The sequence below is a fragment of the Pezoporus wallicus genome, unplaced genomic scaffold, assembly GCF_028554395.1.
Source record: "Pezoporus wallicus isolate ANWC-B61680 ecotype Strahan unplaced genomic scaffold, APGP_CSIRO_Pwel_v1 contig_8090, whole genome shotgun sequence".
NCBI lineage: Eukaryota > Metazoa > Chordata > Aves > Psittaciformes > Psittacidae > Pezoporus > Pezoporus wallicus.
Genome location: NW_026642841.1, coordinates 238,696 through 263,500, shown reverse-complemented (window position 1 = coordinate 263,500; position 24,805 = coordinate 238,696). Strand labels below are relative to the sequence as shown.

Below are 24,805 nucleotides of genomic sequence, written 5' to 3'. Positions count from 1 at the left end.
CAGGGCAGGGGGAGCTCAAGGTTATGAAAATGAAATCATTCTTCTTTTGCTTTTCCAATGACTGCTACTGTTAAAATGAGTAATTGTGGAGCAGCCGTGTTCAGACAGATCTGTTGCTGCTCACAGTTCTTGGTGATAGTCAAAGATGTCCTACACAGCAAGGAAAGCAAACAGCAGCTGAAAGTCACGCTGGCTCGAGTGAGTGTTGGTAGACACAGACCCAGGCAGCCAGTTTTGCTGATGAAAGATCAGATTTGGTAGGGTAAAATAGGATAAAGTATGGGTAACAGGATAAATGCCAGCCTGCATGGTGAGGGAGGGTAAATGAAAGACAATCAAGCTTTGCATGTGAGGTTGTCAGCCACATTCTTCAGGGGACCTGCAGGCAGTTCTTTGCACTGAGTGGGCACATTAGTCCTCTGCTGGTGTTACAGGCAGTGGCTAGGTGTTGGCCAGTGCCAGATGCAGGACACAAGCTCCAGACACAGTCATGACTGCGGTCCCTGCTCTGGTTTGGTTCCCGTGGCACACCTTCAGTGGGGTCTCATAGAGAAAACCCTGGGGAGAAGCCCATCTCAAAGATTTTAGCAATAGATATTGTTGCCTGGGAAAGCAAAGTTTGTCACTGTGAATGCTCCCTCCACCATGCCCAACAAATTAAAGCCACACAGGCAGTAAACTTCCATGGGCCATTACCCCGCTCACATGGAGGTTAAGTGTGATGAGGGCCAAATTGCCATTTAATGTGATCTAATTGATTTTATAAGCTGTTGTGTTAACAAGAAGCTCCGCAGTGTTTCGCTGGCATCACCCAGCAGTTTGGTAACACCCGGTGCGTGCCATTCCCCTGCAGCGGATGAGCACTGGGAGTCACTGACAGGCATCGGCTTTGTGTGTAATCTGCACACTGGGGCTAGTCCCCAGGGCCAGGACTAGAGAAAGGATGCTACAGAGACCTGGCCAAGGTTGTACTGGGCTTGGAGCAAGCTGCTCTAGTGGAAGATGTCCCTGCCCATGGCAGGGGTTGGAACTGGAGGAGCTTTAAGGTCCCTTCCAATACAAACCAGTCTGGGATTCTGTGATGACCTGAAGAGCTTCTGTCTTCCTGCCATGACTCGGGGGCCAGTAGCTTACCTACATGACTGAGGGGAAGAGTGTCTGGTGCAGAAAAGCTGTTCAGCATCCCATGGGAATGGAAGGGTTGAGCAGCCCATGCTGGTGGGGAGCTGCAGGGTCCCCACAGAGCCAGGGAGTTTTTGGTGCCAGCTTCATGAGAAGTGGCAGACAAGGCAGCACAGCACCTGGCACTAACTGTATCCTTTGCCACTGTGCTGCAAGCAAGAAAAATGAGCAAGCTGCTTGTTTTATTTTGTTTCTGACTTGACTGCAGAGCTCTTCTGACCCCATCCTACCCCCCAGTGCTGGTCATGTCCCAGTAACCCTAGCCCTCAGCTCCTGCAGCCCTTCAGTCTTGTCTCCTGCTTGGGAAGGCAGGAGTTGATCCAGCTCCCCAGAGGTTTGCCCAAGGCAGCATTGAGGTTGATAAAAACCCATGCAGTAGCCAGTGATGCCCTGCATGCACTGAAGTGGTTTTAGTCCTGACTCCCTCTCAGCCTGATGCCGTGAATCCCACTGGCTCTGACTAACGGTCCCAGCAACTGTGCAGGATACTCAAGTTGCTTTTCATTTATGGATTCAGTGGGTCCCTGGTAATTGGAACATGGCAACTTCTAACACATAACAGATGATATGGTGGTGGAGAGAATTTGTCATTGCTTCACTCCCCTGCAGCAAGAAGGGCTCATAAGTCACAGCTGACAAATCTTTTAATGACTTCTAAACTTCATTTACAGCAAAGAATGAGCATAATCAACAACACTGATGGGGTACTAATCATCTTGTATTATTAAAAAAGGGGTCTGTGTCTTTAGCCTCCTCTGTGGTAGTTTAACACTGTGATAGGAAGGGTGATGCCCTCCTGGAGAAGGGCTGGCAGAGTGTGAAGGGATATAAATGGCATCAGCAGTGAGCCCCAGGAGTCCACACAGTCCTGAACCATCACACATAATCACGGTATGCAAGAGTGGCATGAGGGTATTGATGAAGAATGAGAGCAGTAGATGAGGTACTTTCATCTCTGGCTTTGACCCAACACTTGCTGACGTCAGTGGGAACATCACCAGACCATCAGTCACCCCTGGGCTTCAAGTGAACTGATGCTGAGGGTAGCACAGCACATGGGAGCGGATGTACCCTCCATAAATCCAGGCTTTCTTCTACTCTTTGCATCTGGAGAACTGGGGAGGCAAAGACCAGTAGGTGGGGAGCAGGATTTATTATTTCTCAAATGGGAAAGGAATGGCTACCAACATAGGTCTTGACATAGTGGTCATCTCAAGCAGCTCAGCTGCTTTTCGGGTGTCCCTGTTCCATCCTGCAGGCTCCATCCTTCCCATATGAGATGCTTTCCTTGGGTTGAGGGTCCCTCCCCAATTACTGTGGAGCCTTGGAGGTGGTATTTAGACAACCAAACCTCAGCAAATCCCACCGCAAGTGAGGCAGGAGCCCACATCTCAGCGGCTTGACTTTCTGTATCATAATCATTTATGTCAGTCTGCATATTTAGTGTCTGACATAATTTTTAAAGGCAGTCAACTGCTAATTAACTGAGAGAGGAAAGGAGCATGTCAGAAACCTCAGCTGTTAAAGAACTGAAGGCTAGTGTGCCAACGACCAGCAATTTTCTCTTGCTCTGCATCCCTAAGGCTCCCCATCCCCGCTTCAGCTCCATGGGGAGCAAGCGCCCGGCTTTGGTGATACCCATGACCCGAAGTCCGGTGGAGGTGTAGGGACAATCAGCTGGTTTTCTCTGTAGGAAACACGGACAAGTGTTTTGGAGGAGCAGTTTGATCTGGGTCCCAGAGGGACTCCTTTGATCTGCTTGTGGTGACTGCACTCACTGTGTCCTCCCCAGCTCTTGGCTTTGCCAGGTCTCCTGGCACTTGGGGCTTTACTGAAATCCCCAGCAGCAGGAAGCACGTGGTGATGTGGAAATCCCTGATTTCTGCTCAGTCATTCAGGAAAACCAGCCTTAGCCCTCATGGCTTGGAAGAGGCAGGGATGGCCCCAGGAGCCCAGCACAACCTTTGGGATGAGCAGGACCAGCTTGGCTGGGATCAAAGTAGTGTTTGTGTGTTAAAGGGGCTGTGGCATCAAGGTGCAGGACTTGTGCTTAGATAGAATGGCTAAATACTGAGAATTGCATCAGTGAAGCTCCATCTGCAGCAGTTCCTTTTGGAAGCTGGGTGGCACTGGCAGGTGATTCAGTTACCTAGCGGTGGGTTGGCAGCATGAAATAGGAGCCCGCATTTCCCCCCTACTTCTGGAGGCCCATATATCCTCACAGGAACCTGTATCATGTAGGTTGGACAGGGCTTGGAGCAACCTGGTCTAGTGGAAGATGTTGCTGCCTGTGGCAGGGCCTTGGAAGTGGATGATGTTAAGGTCCTTTACAACCCAAACCAGTCTGGGATTCAATGATTCTATGCCCTATTTAGGCTGTGACATGGCTCAACGCTGGATCTTGGGAGTGCTCCTGAGGCTACCCATTAGCCATGGCCAGAGGTGTTTTGTATGAGGAGCTGAGCGCTGGGCTCATGGACCAGAGCAGGAGGCGTTTCTGCAGCCAGCCTGGAAGCCCCGCTTTCCCACCACTCCATTTTCTCTCTGCCATAAGCAGGAGCTGCAAAAGGCATCAGCAAAGATGCCAGTTCATTAACAGCTCAGAAAGTTCCCAGAAAGTTCACTTGCTTTTCCTCATAAATAAATCATTTGCTGTTAAAACAACATTTGGTCTGGTGGGGGGAGTTGTTCATTAAGGAACATCAAGTCAATAGGCAGTTGATGAGAACCCATCTCCACTGAGTACGAGTGGGAGAGTGGGGGATGGAAACATTGTGTTTTCCTATTAGGCTGCGAATGATAAAGAATTAAAGAATAATTCTCAAGAAATTAGTCATGGCCAGCCATTAATGAACATCTCAGAAACACACTAATGAGCTGCCTTCAGATGCCTGTAAAAAAGGGCTTTAATTAGATTAATACGTGTAGCATTGTCCATAGCCCAGTAGGTAATCATCAGGATCTGCACGACTGGGATTATGGATGACATTCTATTTAATTGCTGTTTCCTTTTCATTTTCTTTCCCCCCCCCTTTTTTTTTTCCTTTTAAAGATTCTTTCCTCCAAAGAATTTTGTTTCTGTTCTCAAACATAACCTAAACATTATCCGTGGAATTCTGCATCCGAAAGTGCTGCCAGGCTGGGCTTATCTGATTCAATTGACCTTTAAAATTTATTTTGCTGCTGTCAAAAAGAATGTTAGTCTGTTCATGAGAGATTTCCAAGGCGATTAGAAGCAGGCTCCTGAAGTCAACTTGTTGCATATTCTGCAATTAAAGAATGATCCTTTTTTGAGGTTTTTTTTTTTTTAGGAGAAAAATGCCTTCATTTAAGGAATATTTTCATGGGAAAAGCAGAGTCTAGGAAAGTTCAATGAGAATGGGGTGTTCATGTTCAAGTGCAGAGGAGCTCCTTCTTGTAGGGTGAAACCCAGCATGGTGATCCATGTAGGCTTCAGAGGATGCTTTCATTCGTGCTCCTAGCACACTGCTGATGGTGGGGTTTCCTTTTTTTTTGCCTCGTATGCTGTCAGGACTCTCGTGTTTTAAATGCAGTGTTGTTAGCTTTGGAGTGGAAACCCAAATTTAACCCACCAAGGTCGATACCTGCCTGAAAATCGTGGTCAGTGCATGACACATCCTTGTTTCCAAAGAAATGGATCTCTGAGCTGTAGGGCAGGACTGAGGGTCAGGGGCACTTTGAATGCTCCTTGCTGTCACACTGCGCTGCTGGTAGGACAGGGTTTGTCCATCTTTGGCCCAAGGAGAGACTTTGGCTTTACAAGCAGGTGGGAGGAAACACTGCCTCCAAAGCCAATGCAGATCAGCAGCTTTGGTGTAAAGGTGATGATCCATGATCATCATGTATATGTGCACACCTCTGGTATCTGCCTTATGGGAGCCATGTCCTGCCCCACAGGGAGTCCTCTTAGCTCCAGCATGACCCCACACATGTGTTTGTCCTTTGGAATGAGACCCAAGTTTGTGGAGACAGGCAGGGTGAGGGGCAGTGCTGCTGCAGGGGCTGCTTGGATGCATTTCAGAGGATCCAGCTGCAGGTCATCCCTTTATCGCAGTTACTAGACAGGATTTAAGGCACTAATGAATAGATTTTTAAGCTTTCTGTAGGCATGAATAATATGTAGGACAGACAGTTACGAGCCACAGCTATAAACTGTGTGCTGACCTGACAGACTTTGTAACCGTTGTACCTTTAGCAACTGATTAAATACTTATTAAACCAGCTATTGATTATTTATGGAAGGATTTACCAGTTGCACTGCAATTTAAATCAGAGCCAGCTGGCAGGATTTCTCCAGTTCAAAATGGCTTGTTGTTTTAATTAAAAATTAAAAAAGGAGGCTGTTTGCATAGCAAGATGGATAGTTGAAGGAAGATTATGAGAGATCTAATTCTGTCCATGCTGCTGTGTGCTCAGTATCCGCTCATCTGGGCAGCAGCACCCTGCATCAGAAGGGAGTTAATCCCAAATCTGTGGAGGTAGCACTCAAAAATAGGTTATGGAGTCCAGCTCTGCCTTGCTCGCCTCTATCCAGCACAAAGGCATCAGCATCCCCATGCTTGCTGGTCCCAGTGCTTCAGCCATAGGTGACATAACCCAGTGTGTACTGGTGACACAGAGCGGCTCTGGGAGAGGATGCGCCGGTGTAAATGAGTGTCAGAGGTGGCAGAGGGTAAGATGGATCAAGGGAACAGACCAGCCCCTCCTACCAGAACCCTGTGAAATGCAGAACTCAGCATCTGCCGCAAGCTAATAGTGTCAGGCAGGATTATTTGCTTACGTCCTGCAACAAACGTGCTTGAATCAGGTGTGTCTGATGTTTTCTCTCCCTCCTGCTCAGTAGCTTTGCTCTCTCCTCTGTGCTACCCAGGTGCACAGGATGAATGCAGCCACCATCTAAACAGGGGTGAAGGAGACCAGAGGTGGGCAGCAGCTACACCCTGTCCTTCACCCACCCCATAAACTGAGACCTGAGTGCTCGGTAGGGAGCAGGCAGTGAGGGCAGGTTATAAATACAGCTGACCCCGAGCTCCCCAGGAGTTCCCAGTGTGCTCGCAGAGGGAGTAATTGCTGGATGCTCTCCTGTGACCCTGGGTGGTGCAGGTGCATCACCACATATGTCATTACAGGCAGTCACCATCCAGAGTTGTTACAGCAGCAGCGTCTCCTGCATGTCAGGTGTTAAAATCATTTCATTCTACCAAGGAAAATATGATGTGCAGGGTGGAAACTGGGCTGAAACTGGACCTGCAGAGTGTGTGTGCTCGGGAGGAGGAAATAGTGTCCTCAGGCACTTTACAGGGGGGGAAAGATTTGCAAAGGGAACCCACAGCTTCACAAGAAGTTCGTCTGGCTCCTGCTGAGCTGATCTCCAGCATTCTGGCTCTGCCGCCTCTCTGAGCAGAGCAGAGATTTCCCCAAAAGTCAGCCCTGGTCCTGCAGAACTGGTCTAATAATTGTGACATCTTTGTCTGTATCCTTTTTTTAATAACTTTCTGGTCCCTTAACAGTCACGTTTGAGAGAATCGAAGCTGTTTCCCCCAGAAGCCCCAAGGACTGGTTTCCTTCCAGTTTACTCCATTTATTGAACCATGGAACAGTGAACAGGGTCTTTCTGCTCTCCGGGAGGAGGGCTGAGCCCCTCTGGATTTCTGTGCAGGACATGCTGGGGACTCAGGAGTTATTAAAAACATTGCAGGGCTTGTGTTGGTTATTAAACTAATGCTTTGGAGCTCGGCTCTGGCATTTGGGGACTCACTAGCAAATTACTTGCAGCTCCTGGGGGAGGAATGATTGGCACCGGGGGTAGTAGGGACTTTGCTTTTAAATGCATGTGCATTCCTGTGCTGTCAATGGTGCTGCGGCAGTGCAGTCAGTGGAGCTCCTCTGTCTTGTAGCTGTCTCTGTTTTGTTCTAAGACTCGGGGTGTTTTGGCTAAAAGAAGGACTGTTTTAGTCAGAAATCCCTTAGAGATGAGCATCTGGGTTGATGGCTGCCTGAAGGGAGATGCTCAGTGTCACAGCCATGCCAGTCTGTGCTGGGGCATGTTAACTGCCTTGTTCCTCCCTAAAAACCATCCTTCTTCCCACTTGCAAGGAAGATGTTGGGGGTGAAAGGAGGTGGGCACCCTCCAAAAAGCAGTGAGGTGGTGCAGAGCTGGGTTTTGTCCTGTGAAAGAGTATGGTTAAAGAAGACCTGAATCAAGCTGTGTCATTCAGGCTTCCTCCAGCATTGAGCAGGGGTGCAGCAGCCCTGGGGACCCCCAGCTCTCACTGGAGCATAGTGCACCATAGGCTGCAGCATCCATCACGTGTGCTGGCAAGACACAGGTTTGCTGCTGCTTTTTTCAGTACTCCAAATGCCAAGCCGTCCCCAAACCTGGCCCTGGTCCCTGCAGGATGTCTTCATTTGTCATCTGGCTCACAGTGGAAAGCCACTGAGTTGGGAAAACTTGTTACTGGACGGAGGATGAAAAACCACATCTCCTCTTTTGTGAAGAAGCGTGATAAGAGGAGAATGAGAGCCCGGCTGCGTGTTGCCATCACGCTGAAATAAAGAGCTTTCTGCAAGAGAGGGTGGTGGGGCTCAGTGGGTTTGCTTTGCCTTTTTCTTCTCTGACAGTTCATCACTAAGACAGAGGCTCCTAGGGATTTCAGACACCTGGCTCTCAATTAAACAGCTAATCTGTGAAGCAAGGCACTTAAAGCAGGGAGGAAAAAAAGCAGCCCTGGCCTTGGGCTGTTACCAGATTGAATATCAGTGTTTTGAAGGGATTCCTGGATGTTTGTGGCAGCAGGGACTGTGACACTCTTTCCAGCTGTGCTGTCCTAGGACAAAGTGCTAGCGGTGGGTATCTATGCACCCCTGAGTGCTGCAGCATCACTGGGGCCATGTGCAGGCAGGCACGGGCTCTCCTTAAGCATGGGAGCTGTGTGGGACCTCAGAGTAGTCCTCACACCTCCAAGAAATGGCACTGGGGATCTTTGACTTCTTGGGTACAAAGCTCAGTCAATCCCATGCTTTCTTCTCAGTCTGGCAAACAGGTTTCCTCGTGCCATGCATAGCAGGGTGGTGAATCCATGGAGAGCTGTGGTCCTGGCATCTGTGGTAGGGGTAGGCTGCAGGGGTGATGGTCAGGGGATGGTGGGAGAGCCCTGAGGTGGCACAGCATACCTGCAGATGGATGTGTTTATGGGGTCACTGTGGTGTGGCTTGAAGGAAGGAACTTATGACAATCTCATCCTTAAATGTCCAAAAGTCTCCTATGTCATTGGGTGCGTTTGGGAGCGGGAGGTGTGGTTATGATGTTTCTGTAAGCTTTGATGAGGCTGGTGGCACACACCCTCCAGACCTCTCCTGCCTGGGCCTCACTTTCCCTTGCAGAAAATCGCAGTCATCTGTGCTTGGTGTTCTCTGAGGTTCTAAAGGTGAAGGACCCCTGTATGCATTCGTCTATGTCCAAGTGTTATTACTACTTGCCTTCTGTCTTGTTCTCTTCCAACCCAAGTCTGTCTTGTTGCAGTTGTGCTTGGGGCATGAAAGGTAAAATAATAGCTGTGAAAATGCATCTACTGAAGGCTGATAGTTATTAGAATATTGATCTATAACCAGTTATATGTGTCTCTGCTGTGTGTATTTTCCTATTCAGGCATGTCACTCATGTCTGAGTTACTCTGCTCTGAATCATGCCCACTGGTTTTTATATGGCCTGTCAAAGAGACGATGGCATGAGAAGACACTGTACTTCATAGCACTGCTCTGGTGAGCTGTGCTGTTTCGCATGGAAAGGACACTAAGCCAATGTGCCTGATGGTTGTGCTGAATGTAATCTGGGCACGACAAAGTGCTCTGATGGAAGGCAGTTAGTTGGAGTATGAAATATTAATATGCAATGATTAAGGTGTCCTTTTTCAGTTGTTACAGTAAGAGGGGACCAATGAGTGATGTGAAATGAATATTGTGTGTGAGAAGAAGCCCCGTATGAACAGGACAGAGGAAGCAAGGGAGGCTGCGTTCTCCAGGGGATGCCAGGCTTGCACAGGGCAGCAGAAGAGCACTTTGCACAGCGGTTTTGAGCAGTGACCAGTGGTTTATCAGCTGCAAAGCGAGAGGAGTGCAGGCTCTCTGTTAGGCTGAGGACAGTGCTGGTGGTGCTCCAAATCTCAGAGCAATGCTGTGCTAGGAGCTCAGAGTCCCAGCTCCTCGGCCTTATGCAGAGCTCCCTGCCCAAGCCCCGCTCCCTGCCTGGGCAGGGACAGTGTCAGTGTGCAGCTGGCACTGGGAGAACACCTCATCTGCAGAGACACTGGGGCCTCGCTGGCTTCCTCCCAAGTCTTTCCCAGCAGCGTGGCCATTGCCTTGCTTGACCTTGAGCTTGCCACCTGGTGACCCCATCCCATCACTCATCAGGCACAGGCACATCTCCTGTGCAGACCCGCAGTGTCCTGACATGGCCCCAGAGCCACTGGGACTTCCACCAGGGAGCCAAGGGCAAGGCTCTACCAAGGGAGGTGGATGCTGAGCTCCCCACTCCATCACTGGTCCCTGCAATGGGTGGTAAAAGTGACTTCTCCCATTGCCAGCTTCTATAGCCACAGGCTTTATGAGGCTGTAGGGATGCAGCATCCCAGGCGGGGAGAAGAGGAGACAAGCACGTGCTTTTCCAGCTGCGGGAAGCAGTGGGGAAGGCCACAGGAGCCAGACGAGGAGGGTGCAAGGTGGGACAGGGAGCAAGGACCTGGGAGAAGTGCAAGTTCCTCTTCAGCCCCCACCTCCGTGGCGACCAAGGTCGTGGAGGAAAGGATTTGGAGAAGTCTTTCCCCAAGGGAAGATCCATCTGAGAAACAGCTCAACTCCATCCAGCTTTTATTTTTAAGCAAACCCATAGAGCAAAGTGTCCATTGACAGCAGCAGAGCTGGCTCATGCTGCACCTGACGAGAGGCTGCAGACACTAGATTTGGGGGAAAATCACATGGTTTATGCCCCACACCCCTCCATTCTACCCAAATCCCCCAGACAGCCTTTTCTGTTCTCATGCACAGAGGCAGTTTAACCCGTGTTCCTCCTACACAGGCTTAAGGAGTTCAGTGCCCTGGTATACTTGGTGTTTGCAATGGCAAGCAGCTGGTCAGGGGTTCTGACTGTTGCAGTAACGCACATCTGGGCTGGTGAGGGTTCAGGAAGGGTTTGGGCAAACAGCAGCCTGGCTTTTCCCTAAGCTGGGACTGGGCGGGATAGGAGCAGTAAAACTCTTCAGTGATGGGGTGTGAAGACAGAGACAGTGTAGTAGTATATTTGAGCACTAGGTTTTGTTTTGAGGAAGAAGGCATTCTCCCTGCCTGCGTGTGGCTGGGTCAGACCTGGAAATAGTGTGGGTCAGTCTTCTCTATTGTCTACTTTCGAGCTGGACTGAAGTTCCAAAGCCTGGAGGTACAGAGCCAGTGACAGGAGCCCTGATGCTTGTCTGTATGGGTAGAAGTACCCTCAGACAAAATGGGACTATGGACAGGAGCAGCCCCTGCTGGGTATCACAGAATCATAGAATTAACCAGGTTGGAAGACCTTTAAGCTCAAGTCCAACCATTCCCCTGCACTGCCAAGGCCACCACATGGCACTGAGGGCCTCGGCTACACGGGGTGTGAACACTTCCAGGGATGGTGACTCCACCACTGCCCTGGGCAGCCTGTATCCCAAGGGGCATCACATGCCAGAGCATCACATGCTGACAGTGTCAGTGCCTCGGGCAGGCTGGGCTGCGAGCAAGGGGCTGGGGACTGGATCCACGGGAGCTGCACCTATGCAGATGGGCAGCTGCCACTGTCCCCAGCTTGTACCCAGACAAACTTGGTCTTTAAGCCTAGAGAGCCAAAACCCCAAAGGCAAATGGTGCTTTAGCTCTGCCCAGTGCCAGGGCAGATGCTGGGGACTACCAGGGAGGTGATACCATGGGACTATGGTAGCAGTGCATCCCCTGTGCCAGGCTCAGTGACCACCTGGAGTTGAGGGGACACTGGTGGCATTGCCCAGGTGCTGGGAGTACCTGTAGGTGCTGCTGAAAGGAGCTGGGAAAGAGCAGCAGCACCTCCATGTGCATCATAAAATACCTTCCATAGCTCTGAGCTGACTTTTCCCAGGTAACAACCACATGTTATGTCTGGATCATACAATAGCGATCCTAAAGCATCCCCTCTCTTTCTGGAAGATGAAAATCAAACCGATGTCTTTGGACAGCTCTGATTTTCTCTGCAGAAATGCAGTCGGGCAGCCAGAGTAGCTTTAATTTCACGCAATATCCAGTCCTGTCCTTGGTCCTCTTAGTCCTCGGAGCTGAAGCCTATGCTCAGAGGCTGCCTACAAATACCCTAGGCAAGAAACTTGGAGGATTGTGCCTTACAGCTATGGGAAAGCGGGTTGGAGTGGCTTCCAGCTGATCTGGCTGATGCCTTCGCCATTTCCAAGCTAACAGTGACACCTCCTGTCAGCGCAAGATTCTGCTCAAAGCCCAGCATGCAAATGCACAGGCAGGCAGAAGAGAGCAGATACCGGATAGAAGCACATGGAGCTGTTTGCCACTTGCATCCAGAAAACTCAAATCCTTTCCCAGCTGCAAGTGCGGATCCACAGGGACGAGGCTGTCCCTGTGCATGGTGAGAGCTGGCCTGTGCTGGATGGTACTCAGCTCAGGAAAGCTTGGTAAGGTGGGCATGAGCAAAGGTGCTGAGTACAGACTGCTTTCAAAAGAGCAGTCCTTTGAATTGTAATTAAGTATGGAGAGGTAGAAGCTTTTGTATAATAGTATTAAAGCTTTATGTAGGTGTAAAATGCATTTAAATCTTGTTTTGGCCATTAAAAGCGACCAGCTTGCACCCAGAGTGTCAGCCTGATAAATAGGTTTCCAACAAGAGCTGTGACAGTCACCTCCCCAGTACACAGGGGGTCTCTGGAGATGGGACCCCCTCAGCTGTGACTTGCTGATGTTGAGGAACTGGTTCCTTTGCTCCAGGCTTACTGTGAGATTTATCCCTCACCCCTCTGTGTAAGACTCCAGCAATCCCCTTAACACACCTCCCTGACCATCGGTTTGTTCATTCAGGTGTTCAAGATGTCGTTGAAGGTGCAGACGAGCAACATCACGAACAAGAATGACCCCAAGTCCATCAACTCCAGAGTCTTCATTGGCAATCTCAACACAGCTGTGGTCAAGAAGTCAGATGTGGAGACCATTTTCTCCAAGTACGGGCGAGTGGTGGGCTGCTCGGTTCACAAGGGCTATGCCTTTGTACAGTACTCCAACGAGAGGCACGCACGTGCTGCTGTCCTGGGTGAGAACGGACGTGTGCTTGCTGGCCAGACACTGGGTAAGTTGTTTCTTCAGCTATTTTGGGTGTCCAGGGGCAACGTGACTTGGTTGCTCCCCAGGGGATGGTCAAGGGATGTCCAGTCCACAGTCAAACTGGGACATCGATCTGCAGATGAGGGTCAGGTCCAGTGATGGTGACGTTGGTCAGACACAACCCAATGATGACTGAGTGGGTCCATAGTGACAAGGCAGGTCTGGGAAGTCAACCAATGGGTCAGGATCAACAGGGTCTACAGCAAGACAAAGACATGCTGTGACAGAGCTGGAGACTAGCGCTACTACAGCGCAGCTTGGGTAGGTAGGGGCTGAAGGCTCCTGGGTCCCATGTGCATATAGGTCACAGCAAGGCTGGTTATGGCCATTCAGAGAAAGTATCCTCAGGGCTGTGACACTGTGGTCCAAACCCTCGTGTTATGGCTGTGACTGTGGAAGCTAAAACACAGTTCTGAATCATCCCATGTCCTTATCTTCGATATGGTGAAGAAAAACAAGGGTGGGAAAAGATATTGCCTGGCTGTCGAGGGAGAAACATAGAAACGTAGAATGATTTGGATTGTAAGGAGTCTTCAAAGATCATCTAGTCCAACCCCCCTGTCACTAGACCAGGTTGCTCAAAGCCCCATCCTTATAGCCAACCTAAACCTACCTTTCTTCCATTTGAAATCATTACTGCTCATCTTATCATTCCAGGCCCTGATAAAGGCTCCCTTAAGCTTTATTATAAGCCTCCTTTATATATTGAAATGGTGCAGTAAGGTCTCCCTGAGACCTTACTTACACATAAGTTGCCTGGCATATTTGAGTATTTATAATTAGAGAGGTGATAGTCAAACTCAAACTAGCTCAGACTAACTCTAGCCAGCTGATGTTAAATAACTCGCCCCCTCAGAAACATGAAAGTCTCCTGTCTGCACTGCTGTGTGATAAGAAATAACAAACAGAACCACCCCAGCTGCTCCCAGCTGCATCCTTATTCTGCAGATTGCTCTCAAGTGTCATATGCTGAGAAGCTGTTGTCACCAGCTCTAAGCTGAGAATTGGAACTGGAGACAGTATTTGTAATGAAAAATGGTTATTTCCAAGCCTGCTGCGGGCAGTGGCTGTTGGGCACCCAGGAAAGCAGTTTGCAGCCCATTCCCACCCTGCTTCTGGCACAGCAGGCTGAAATAAGAAGTCGCATGCTAGGTCTGATCTTTAGGACTTACTCAAGCGTGAAAAACTTCTTTCACTTCTCTCATGGTCCAGAGAGCGGAGCTGCAGACCAAGGCCAAGCGCAGTGTGCCAGGGGTACTTCCAACCCAGGCATTGCCCGCATCTGCAGAGTCCATAGGTAATGACAGAGTGGGCCTTGAGGAGCGAAGGAGTTCGTTGTGATGCTCCAGGCAGATAAAAGATATGCAGCTAAGAGCCAGGCAGCACTTGCCCACTTAGCTGAAGAGAGAGATGAAAGGTTTGCCATGATAGGAGCCTCTTATTCGCAGTGCTGGTCCCAGAGTTCTGGCTTGCAAACAAGTCAAAAGGACCATATTATAGCTGGGAGTCCTATACATGTACTGGGTGAGGTGCAAATTGAGCTCCCTTTTATCTGCCTTCCATTCATGGGCCAGTCTTGCCGCAGAAGAGCTCAGCAGGCTTTCCTTTGCTGTTCAGAGACCACAGAGACACTCCCCTTTCAGGAGGACCCGGCAGAGGAGAGCTGAACAGTGTAGTTAGCAAATGTCTTTGCACAAAACAAGGTAGGAAGTCCCTCCCTAGAAAAAGAGGAGGTGATGACCACATAGGACCATGTGTCCCCAGTGTGAGCAGGACAGCATCCCTGCCTGAATCCAGAGCTACTGGGCACAGCAAGCACTTGCTGTAATGAGTCAGCTGTATCAGTCCCGCATGGCACAATTGGAGTGAAACTGCCTTTCCTGCCTCAGCTCACATGGGAAGGAGAATTTGCACCATCATGTAAGAAATGGGAAAACCTCATAGTTTTGCATGTGACATGAGTGCTGTGATTTGCAGGTGACGTTTTCCAGCACATACCAGAACGAAGGAGTATGCAGTATCTTTCTAGCTTGCATCTCCTGGCTGAGGTCAGGTCTCAAGCTAAGTGGTCTAATGGCATTTCTTCCACTTTTTTCTCTTTTGTTACCATACATGCAGACAATCGATCTTACATTTTAATAGATCAGCAAGGTGCTGATGCATCACCAAATGGAGGTGTTTGAAACCCGGCTTAGCCCATCCTGTACTGGGACATGGACTGCTCTGCCAGGCAGGTCCTGGCAACCTCTGTGCTTTCTCCAGAGGCTCCCAGACACCCCAGTCATTGCAGGAGGCAATTACCATGCCAGTGGAGGAGCTCTGCACTGGAAGCTGGATCTACACCATAACCTCACCCTACCATGTTGACTACACAAAGCACAGTCTCTCCCTTTAGTGCAATCAAGGTATCAGGATATGGGCAGGAGGGATAAATACTTCCTTGGGATGGGCAGGTAGGTTCTGTGTTGCAGAATGGGAATAATGCAAAATCTCTCCAGACTGATGTGCACGGTGAGCTTTTGTCTCTCCTTGTTCACTACTATCAAGAGAATCCTGAAGGACCTGACTGCCCATCACCACTGTAGGGCTCTCTGCATGCACCAATGCAGGCTCCACAGTAGTGATTGGTACCAGAACATGGAGCTAATTGTCATTGTCCACCATTGGGCTTTCATTATGTGTCACTTGGAGGGTGTTAATGAGCATGGGGCTGTCATTAGCAATCCAGTTGGCAAGAGAAGTGACTGGCAGCTGGCAAGAGGCACACTGACAGCAAAAAAGGGTTCACGACAAGGGAACTGCGGCACAGGAGGGGCGTGTTCTGGGATACACCATGGAAGAATTTCACTGTGGAAGAGTTTATTACTCTCTGTAGTGAACAGCATTGCCAGAAGCATTGCCTTGCTCAACAGACTCAGAAAAGGAACCAAATGCATAATGTTCACACTGGCAGCAGTTATCCATGGACCTGTCCCATGGCCATGCATGTCCTTGCTAGCGTTCAGGCTCAGTGCTCTTCTGCATTCCCCTTAGCAGCTGCGTATGATGGAGGACAAAAGGCAGCAAAGAAAAATGCACATGCTGATCTGAATCTTCCTCCAGAGGAACATTCAATGTAATAGCTGAGCAACACCCTAATACCACACTTGTTAGGCAAGCTTATGAATACCCCAGTTTGCAGTCACAGATCCATGAACCCCAAGCCCCAGAGCAAGCTGCTCTAGTGGCTGGTGTCCCTGCCTGTGGCAGGGGTTGGAACTGAATGAGTTTTAAGGTCCCTTCCAGCCCAGACCAGTCTGGGATTCTGTACAGAGCTTCAAATCCACCTGCACCTCAGGGGCTGTGACTTGTGCCACCAGCTTAGCACAAGTCCCAGTGCTGTGGGGCACCTTATGTCCAACCCCATGCGAATGGTGCTTTTGATCTACATAAGGAAATCCCATTTTGCTTGACTAAGATCCGGCATGTCCGGAGGTCTGACACCTATCTAAAAAGAAAGGTCCTGCAGAACAGGAAAAGTTTACAGCTCATTACAGAAGACAGCAGGCAATTTGCTCACTCCTGGGCCAAGAAATGAAGAGGTGAGGCCTTGTGCTCCCAATAGCTCACCTCACTGTGGTTCTGGGGCCACACTCAGCGTTAGATTGCCAGGCTCTCAGCAGCCTTCATGAAATTGGCTGTATCACATTATTCTCACATCAAAGGCACCGAGACCAAGGAGAGAAATTTCCTCAGCAGATTAGAAGAGCTCATTCGCACTTCCTCTGGTAGAAGATGCTCCTCCGAAATCAGGTGGGGTGGCTGCAGGCATGTGCCTGCACCCTGTGCAGCATTTAACACAGCCCAGACCACAGTGATGCCCAGCTGGCTCATGCTCAGCATTCAGTTTTGTCCTAGAAGGAACAGAGGATAAATTGTTAGCAGTTAACAGCATGCAGCAGTTTCATACATTGTCCACGCCTTCCCATAACAGCACCGAGTTCTCCTGAAAGCCTGTCCTGAATCTGTGTGCTTGGGTTAGACCATGTGCAGGGCTTTGACTTAAAATATAAATGGCTTTCTAAAGTAAAAGAAAGAGGTTTGCCAAGTGCAAGAATGTATTTGCCTTTTTGTGGGGCTCCATCCGGGCCCCAAACATCCTAAATGCGAGTGGAAATGTGACTGGAGGTGTGGAGGGGTTCGTTTCGCTGACGGCAGGGCTGTGCACAGCATCCCTTGCTCCATGGGCAGGTCTAGCTGCTGGTGAGCATGGACGTGCCATGTCACAGCTGTGTGTCCATTCATTGCAGATATCAACATGGCCGGGGAGCCCAAACCCAACAGACCTAAAGGGCTGAAGAGAGCAGCCTCCGCACTGTACAGGTAGGTCTCCATCGCGCCACCTCCTGTGCTGAGCTCTCGGGGCTGGTGTTTGTCTTCTGGCTATGGCTGATTTTCATTTCCCCCCCAGGCCACTGCTGCACGTTCAGATCTTGCCCCTCCATGGGATGCTGGGCCTTTGCAATGCCCCTCAGTGCTAGGCTGTAGGGAGGGGAGCCAGCAAGAGGCGGCAGCAGCAGAGCCAAGGCTGGCCAACACTTACGGTGTTGTGGGACTCTGCCTGGGCATGGTCCAGCCTGTGAACTGTGTTGGACCTGGAGGTCATTGGAGGAATGCAGGTAGTGCCTGCTTTAACCACATCAGAGGTCATGAAAGAGGTGTAATGACGAGCCTCCAGCCTCAGCTTCCCCAGCCGGGAGTAGGAGTGAGGCACAGTGGCACATGCTGGTTAGGGGAAAACAGGGAGCAGGGATAATTTAGGGAAAGATGCTGGAGAAAGGGGCATGAGAAAACCAACAGGGAAAAGGAGAGAAGAAAGAAAGAAAGAAGGTGGGAAGCCCTGGGGGCATCAGATGGAACTGGACTGAGGAGGTGGCCAGCGGAAGCCCCAAGGGAGGCTGTGCATTGCAGCAGTGACCAAGGGATCAAGGGAATGGGAGGGACAAGTAGGATGTGGACTGGGTTTGTGGGAGATGTGGCATGTTACAGATGTCAGAGTGAGCTTTCAGTGCCACTGTTGCCAGCTCTAGAGACCTGATACTAAGATTTTTCATAAGAAGATTTTCCTTTAAGCCCAGAGTCTGGACTTGTGGGAATATGGGAGAAAGTTGTGAAGTTCTTGCTCCTGTGCTTGCAGAAGGGAAAACTTGCAAAGGTATTTGGGGAGCGCCCTGCAGGTTCAAGAACCAAAACCAGATAATAAGATCCCCAAATGTGTTTTATTTACAAATTCTCATTATTTTTAAGCCAGTCTCATGGTATGGAGGCTGGGGCACTGGTCAGGATTTAGAAGGTGTGCTGTTGCGAAGAAAAGACTAAAATTAGTGTTGTTGATGGATGTAATAAGAAAGGAAATCGTGGGAGAGCTGGAGGGTTTTCTGCTAAGAGAAAAAGAATGTGAGAGGGATAAAGAGAAATGAAAAAAAACCCTATGATTCCGCCTCAGCCTGGCCACAGAATGGAAAACCTCAGTGGTGGCAGTGCTCTTCTGGCATAGATACCCACCAGAGCTACAGCCACCTCCCACCACCACCCGCATCTGTGAGACCTTCCACAGAGCTCTCAGCTGAGCTCTTCCTTTGCAGCTTTCACCAGGCAAAGTTTTCCTCCCACCCTGGGCCAGCTTGGACCCTCACCAGAACTTGGCCCTCTGGATTCACAGAGGAGGCTGCATTACCCGTGCTGATCTATGGAAACAGAGATGACACAAATCTTTCTATTTAGCTGCACATATACAGCTTACGTGGTGCTGTTAGCCATAACGCAAATCAATTCATTCCATACATCTTGCAGCAAAGAGCATTTCATTCACTATTTGTCCATGCCTTGATTGCTAATCCATTTTTGCTGCAATGACCAATATTTCAGACTTCCAGGCTGCCATGTAGATGAAGAAATGCAAACATCTCTCATTTGCTGCCTCCCACAAAGACAAATATGCTAAAATACAGGCCAGAGGACTACGGTATTCTGAGCTTTAAGCAGTATTTCATCCCAGATTGGCTGTCAGATTGAAACTCTGCCATCTGGACCAACAGAACTTACAATATCTTCCGGGCAGCAGGGAATCCAGGTTTGCAGTGAGCCATGGTGATAGCATCCCTAATCATCATAAATTTTCCTAAATGTTAGACTTAAGAATCACAGCACTATAATTTACAGGGATGCTGTCTTAAAGCACGTAAGATTCTTTTTTTCAGAGGTTGGGTTTTACTTTGCCTCACTCCAAGTCTGTATGAGAGGGTCAAGGGGAAGGGAAAACTCATTTTGGACACAGAGGAAGCAACAGTCTTGACAGCCTCACTTGATCCACCGGCCCAGGGGTGTATCTAGGTGTTTAATAGAAGTCCTTAGGGATGTAGCTTCCCATCTACCTCCAACAGGTAAAACATGCACTCAGGTTCATGCCATCATATATTTTCTTAGGTCTCTCCACACGAGATACCTTTAGTTAACAGCAAACCTTGCTCTCATCACTGCTGTCCCTTGCTCCCTCTGGATCTCCAGGGCCACCTTCCCTCTGCCTCTGGCATTTGCCAGAGCATCCCTTTGCACATGGGAAGTCCCCTGAGTGCTCCTGCCTGGTACCACAGCCACCGCTGCTGAGCACAGACATACCTGGAGATACTGCAGATGAGTTAGTGAGGATGGCTGGAAAATGAACTTGTGTTTTGACCATGCCCCCAGGTATTCACATACCGTGTCTCAAAACCTCCTACGGCAACATTTTTTTTTTGCCTGCATAGCAAATGTCTGGACAGGATTTCCTGGGGCGTTTTGTGCTGCATTCAAGTCATTGCCAATGATTTTCCTGTGCTGTGAGCTGGGAAGGGAAGGTGGCCCCAGGGCAGTGGGGGCTGACAGCACTGCAGGTGACTTTTGGAAGTACAAATCTCTGCCCTTCCCCATAATGTTGCTCTGTAGCCAAAAGGACAATGAGGACAACCTAAGCAAGAACTGTGAGAGCAACCAGGTGTCAGGTGTCTGGCAGCTCAGTGGCCTGAGGAACTGTCTCTGGAATGGTGACAGGCACAAACCACTGCTGACTTACTTTCACAGCCTACAGATGCAAGTGGATGATGTCCTCCTTCCAGCTCAGGTGCCGTTCACATCCCTTGTTATTCCCATTACAATCCCTGCAGAAAGCTGGTGTCAGCCCATCCCCAAAGAGATCCATGTCTCAGCAGCAGTGGTGGGAGCAGTGACACCCCAGCAATCCCCAGTGCCAAATCCACACAGACAGGGCTGAGAAACAGCCACAAGGCTGAGGAGGAGATGGGCAATGGTATCCAAACCCAGCAGACCCAACAGTGGCAGTAAGGATGCACATACTGTCCCAGCCTGCAGCAGCCCCACTGCAGCCCTGGCATCTTGGAAATGCCAGACTCCCTTCCCGCATCTCTCCCAGTTTCCCACAATTTTGGCTATTTGCAGGAAGGAATCTCACATCAGATACACAAGAACAGAAAACTGATCAATGCCATAGTTTCCTAGTAGCTTTCCAACAGGTATTATTTCTACTGCTGCAATAATGAAGGTTGTGCAACCATGAGTAGAAGGATGTTGAGCTGAGCACAACGTGTTACTTGTGATTATCAGCGCGGGGCTGTCAGGCAGTAGTTAAAAGCTCAAATGTAAGTTTGCTGTTCAGGTAAATGCTCAGAAATGGCACCACAAATGTCATGTAAAGCCAGCACATGTGAACAATTGCCCTTCAGTTATGAATATTTGGATTTTGAACCTTTGTGAGTCATTAATAAATGTTCTATAACTACTGAAGAAAAACAAAGCAGAAGAAATGCATCAGGAGGTGGAAGCATCATGTTCCTTGACGCAGCCTTACAGCCTTCTGCTGCCTCTCACTCTGACTGTCCCTTCTCGATTTTTAAGGGGTGCAGTGTCACTCACTGATTGAAACACAGCAAAAATGATCCCTATGCACCAAGGAAGACCTGCCAGGTCACTGACACATGATACATCAGTCTCAGGAAGGTTTAGCCTGTGTGCAGTGAAATTATCAGGCACACGATGTCCAGATAGATCACCCACACTAGGGCAGTCACTTTCACTCGGGTGTTTTCCTGCATGCATATTGGAAGACCTGATTTTGCTCAGTGCCTGACTTCCAAGGATACTGGTAAAAGCATCCTTCCACTGCCTCCCTTGGCCTGACTGCCATGTTACAGCAGGGTCATACAGTCACAGGCTGCCGAAAATCCCTTGTTTCAACCTGCTGCCTTCCTTGAGGGCTGTCGCATGGTTAGCATGGTTAGCAGTGCTTCCAGAGGCTGAGATCAGAGGATTTGCAGTCTCACATCACGCTGAATGTGAGGGTGGATTCATCTCACCTGAGTTCAGCCCTCTGTGCTGTCAAGGCTTTTACATGGTCTGGTTGTCTGCACTCCCCTTATGCTTGCTGGATAAAAGCAGTTCTTCACCTGACAGTGTTTTAGATGTTTGCCTTTAGGTGTGATGTACCATGACCTGAAACTGCCTCTTTCGCCCATGGCATGAATTTATATCTTTACATTCCCAGTGTCTGAAGCCAAATGGGATGAATCCCACTGGTTTTGGGAAGTCTCTCCAGGATAATTATGCCCCTAATTCCTTTTGAAATGGATGGAAGTGTCTTCTGAGGACTGGGGGCTAAGGCAGGAGTCCCACATGCACCCTTTTGCTTTTCACCCACAAATATCAGTAGATGCTCTTGGACCCACTGCCCTGCAGGTCAGGCATGTTGTAAGCCAGCTCCACTGTGAAGCTGCAAAACTGGGCCAGTAGCAGCTTCCATCAGGAAAACACAAGGCTGCCCAGCTTTGCTCACACATCCCTCTGCAAACAGTGTAATAACATTTATAGTGTTTAGTAACGACTTCATGTCCCAAACTTCTGTTTTGACTAAAAGGCTTAGGACTTCACCTGAGGTTTTAGGCTTCTCCGTCCCTCTCTAGCCCACACCAGGTTGGATCTACAGTACCTGAGGCCAGGCTTCATCCTATTGGTGCTGGAGTCAAGCCCAGGAGTGAGGCATTGGTGCCCAAATGCTGCAGCGCAGGGTCAGTGCTGGAGATGGAGGGTGCCCATCCCATGCAGGTCTTCATTCCTTGTTTCTAAATGCAAGGCTTCACCTGGGACGGTGCTGACAGCAGCAGGGCAATGCCCATTCGATGGGGTTGGAGCTGCAGCTCCGCTCCATCCCTGTCTCCCCAGGGAGCCAGCCATCTGCTAAGCCCACGGTGCCCACAGCTCTACCAGCAGGGCTCTCACCAGGGAGCTGGCTCGGAAGAGAAGCAGCTCAGACCAGGCATGTGAATGGGGTGAGAAAAAAGGAGTCCGGGCATGCCAGGATTCTGCCAAATGCCCCCAAGCTTCATGCTGTTTATGAGCAAACAGTGTAAAGCTGCCTCATGGTCTCCAAGCCACAGCGAACTTCCCAGCAAGAGTCACAGCCTGTGGAGGAATTTTTGCCATGGATAAAGACATCATTTCATCCCACTTGGAGTCTGTCTGGGTGCTGCAGACTGATGCCACTGTTTGTTCTTGAATGTGGCTACAGTGAGCATTGGCTCCAGGGCACTGCTGGAGGTACCCAGGAGCAGTTCCCCAGAGCCTGTATTACAAAATAGCAGCGATTTCATTTAAGTTTCATCTAAAGGTAAAAGAAACAAATGAAGAGGGGAAGTCTGACAGTGCAGAAATGCCTTAGTTCCATTCAGATTACTTCCTATTTTGACTGTGTTCTGTTTGTGGTGATCAAAATAGATTGGCAGGTTGAGGAGAGCTGTGTTCTTGGAGAATTTCTGTATTTCCAGGTTTCATCCAGGTTAGAACAAAAATCAAATTAGCAGTTATGAAGATCTCCATGAAAACACCTTTGTTCCTTCCATACTGCCCATCTCCTCTGCCGCACAAACAGCTGGTGATATTCCAGCAAGAGCTCCTGTTCTCTTTCCCTTTCAATGTAGGAAAGCACACAACAGAAAAACTGCAGATCGTGCAGTGACTGGGACAGAAGGCTGCCAGGATATTAATTTCTCTCCTGTGAGCTCAGCAGAAACGTCTGTGAGTCAGATCAGAAGGGGAGGATTCCAGGGCTGAAATGATGTTGAAACTCAGATCTATGCTGCAACTGTCAGCAAAATGGCTCTTGTCCATCATGGAACTGAAACCAAAAGGCTTATGGTGGTAACACCTCCATAGTCACATCCTACCACCACCACTCTGAAAGTCACCATGGCAGTGCACAGTGGTGGCAGCAAACCCCACAAGAGGCAGTAGGTGCAAGTGCTGATTTGTTGCCCTCAACCCCTTGCACCGTCTTCAGCCCCAGAGGACACCTGGTTGGTGTCTCCAACCATCCAAAGTGTGCTTCAGGTACCCACGAGGCATAGGCTGACCCTCCACATGCTGCCACGGGCGGCTGGGGAACCCAAGGAGCACCCAAGGGCCACGGGAACAATACATGTAAGAAACCAGCATTACTGAAACATCCGGTGGGAAGCTCAGTGCCAGCAGAGCCAGAACAGGCGCCCTGGGTCAAGCCTGGAATTTCAGGTCCAAACCATGCTTCCCACCAGCCATCCTGAGCAGCCTCACATTCTTCCTGTCACTTCTTGCCTAAGATGCAGGACACCAGATTTACTCTCAGCTACATACTTGAGTGCTCATCCTTTCCTCTCCCCATGCTCCGGTTTGTTCTGGCTCAGAGTCCTTCCTTCTCCCCATCAATCTTTCTTTCTTCCTATTAGATTTTCTTCTTTTATTTTTAATACGCCACTTCAAGTGGTTTCATGATGCTGGACAGACTCTTTGCTTTCAAGGACTGCAATAACCATTATCTTTGTTCAGAGAGGAAGGAGCATCAGCATAACGTCTTATTTCACCAGCATTAATTCGGCCAGCAGCACACAAGGGAACCACATGCTGTGTTCAGCTGGGGGTGGCTGGTACATTCAGCAGTGCTGCTCTTCTTTGCACTGCTGAGAGTGTGATGGGGCATCAGGCAGCACCAGAGCAGGTCTTGTCTCTGAAGAGCTGGGGTTACCCACTCTAACCAGCTGGTTTGTGTTGCCTCATGAAGAACCAGCTGCCACAACAGAGAAAGCTGTTGCTGGGTCTCCAAGGCATGGAGAATGCATTGCTCCAACTTCGGGTTAAAATGCAATTAAAGCTTAAGAAAAGAGGATGTGGGCAATGTCACGCTGGGTTTAAACATCTTCACTAGCAGAGATGTTAAATTAATAAATGCCCTTTTCTTCCTGACATCTCCCTCAACAATTCTATATTGTATGAAAAACAAACCGTATGAGGGTGGCAGCAGAGCAGTGTCTGCCTGCTGCGGTCCTGCTGTACTAAACACAGGATGGAGGGATGTCAGCAATGCCATGAGAACATTTCAGATGCCACTGTACAGACACAACCCTTTAGCTGTGCTTTCAGCATCTCTGTGTGCCTGCCCGGGGATGGAGGGCTGGTCCCTGCTCCCCAGGCTTGGAGCTTGTGGGCATTTCTCCCCACGTAGTTTGTAGGTTTTCATCCACTCCACACCTGTGGCTCTGCCTTGAGATAACCAGGTTAACACTTTGCGGCCAACATCACCCTGTCCAGTGTGTTCAGCTGCCCCAAATCACAGAGTGGTTTGTGTTGGAAGGGGCCTTAAAGCTCATCCAGTTCCAGCCCCCTGCTACGGGCAGGGACAGCTTCCGTTAGAGCAGCTTGCTCAAGGCCCGTATCCTTCTCCTGTGCTGAGTCCACCTCCAGCCAGCTGGAAGGACTGGGACTCCCCTGTGGAGGGGGAATAAATAAAGGACCTGGGAGGCTCAGCAGGCAATGAGGGGAATAATAATGGTAAATTGCCAACAGTAATTAACCTGTGCCAGCAGTAATTAACCTGTGCTATCCTGCCTCTGTCTCTGCAGTGGTTACGACTTCGATTATGACTATTACAGGGACGACTTCTATGACAGGTGAGCAGGGGAGGCATCAGCCAAAGGGGTTTCCTATGGGGCAGGATCTTCCCTGCAGCGAGGTGGGGTGGAGGGTGGTCCAGCCCAGGGCAGTGGGGTCCCATGGCCAGGCTGTGCCCCGGCTCACCACCAGCACTGCCTGAGCTCTGGTTGTGCCGCCCAGTCACTGGCACTGCTGCGGGTGCTGCAGGGTTCTTCAGCCT

The 24,805-nt window shown here is 49.7% G+C and overlaps 1 protein-coding gene across 3 annotated transcripts in view; it reads left to right on the top strand.

Annotated features, from left to right (window-relative positions):
* RALY (RALY heterogeneous nuclear ribonucleoprotein) overlaps positions 1-24,805 on the top strand; it is a 118,139-nt gene that overhangs the window by 83,929 nt on the left and 9,405 nt on the right. For all 3 annotated transcript variants that reach the window (XM_057432364.1, XM_057432363.1, XM_057432362.1), the window contains 3 exons: positions 12,298-12,562; positions 16,887-16,959; positions 24,555-24,602. In XM_057432364.1, the coding sequence (XP_057288347.1) occupies positions 12,307-12,562; positions 16,887-16,959; positions 24,555-24,602 (377 nt within the window). In that variant the 5' untranslated portion in view covers positions 12,298-12,306. The remainder of the gene's footprint in view (positions 1-12,297; positions 12,563-16,886; positions 16,960-24,554; positions 24,603-24,805) is intronic.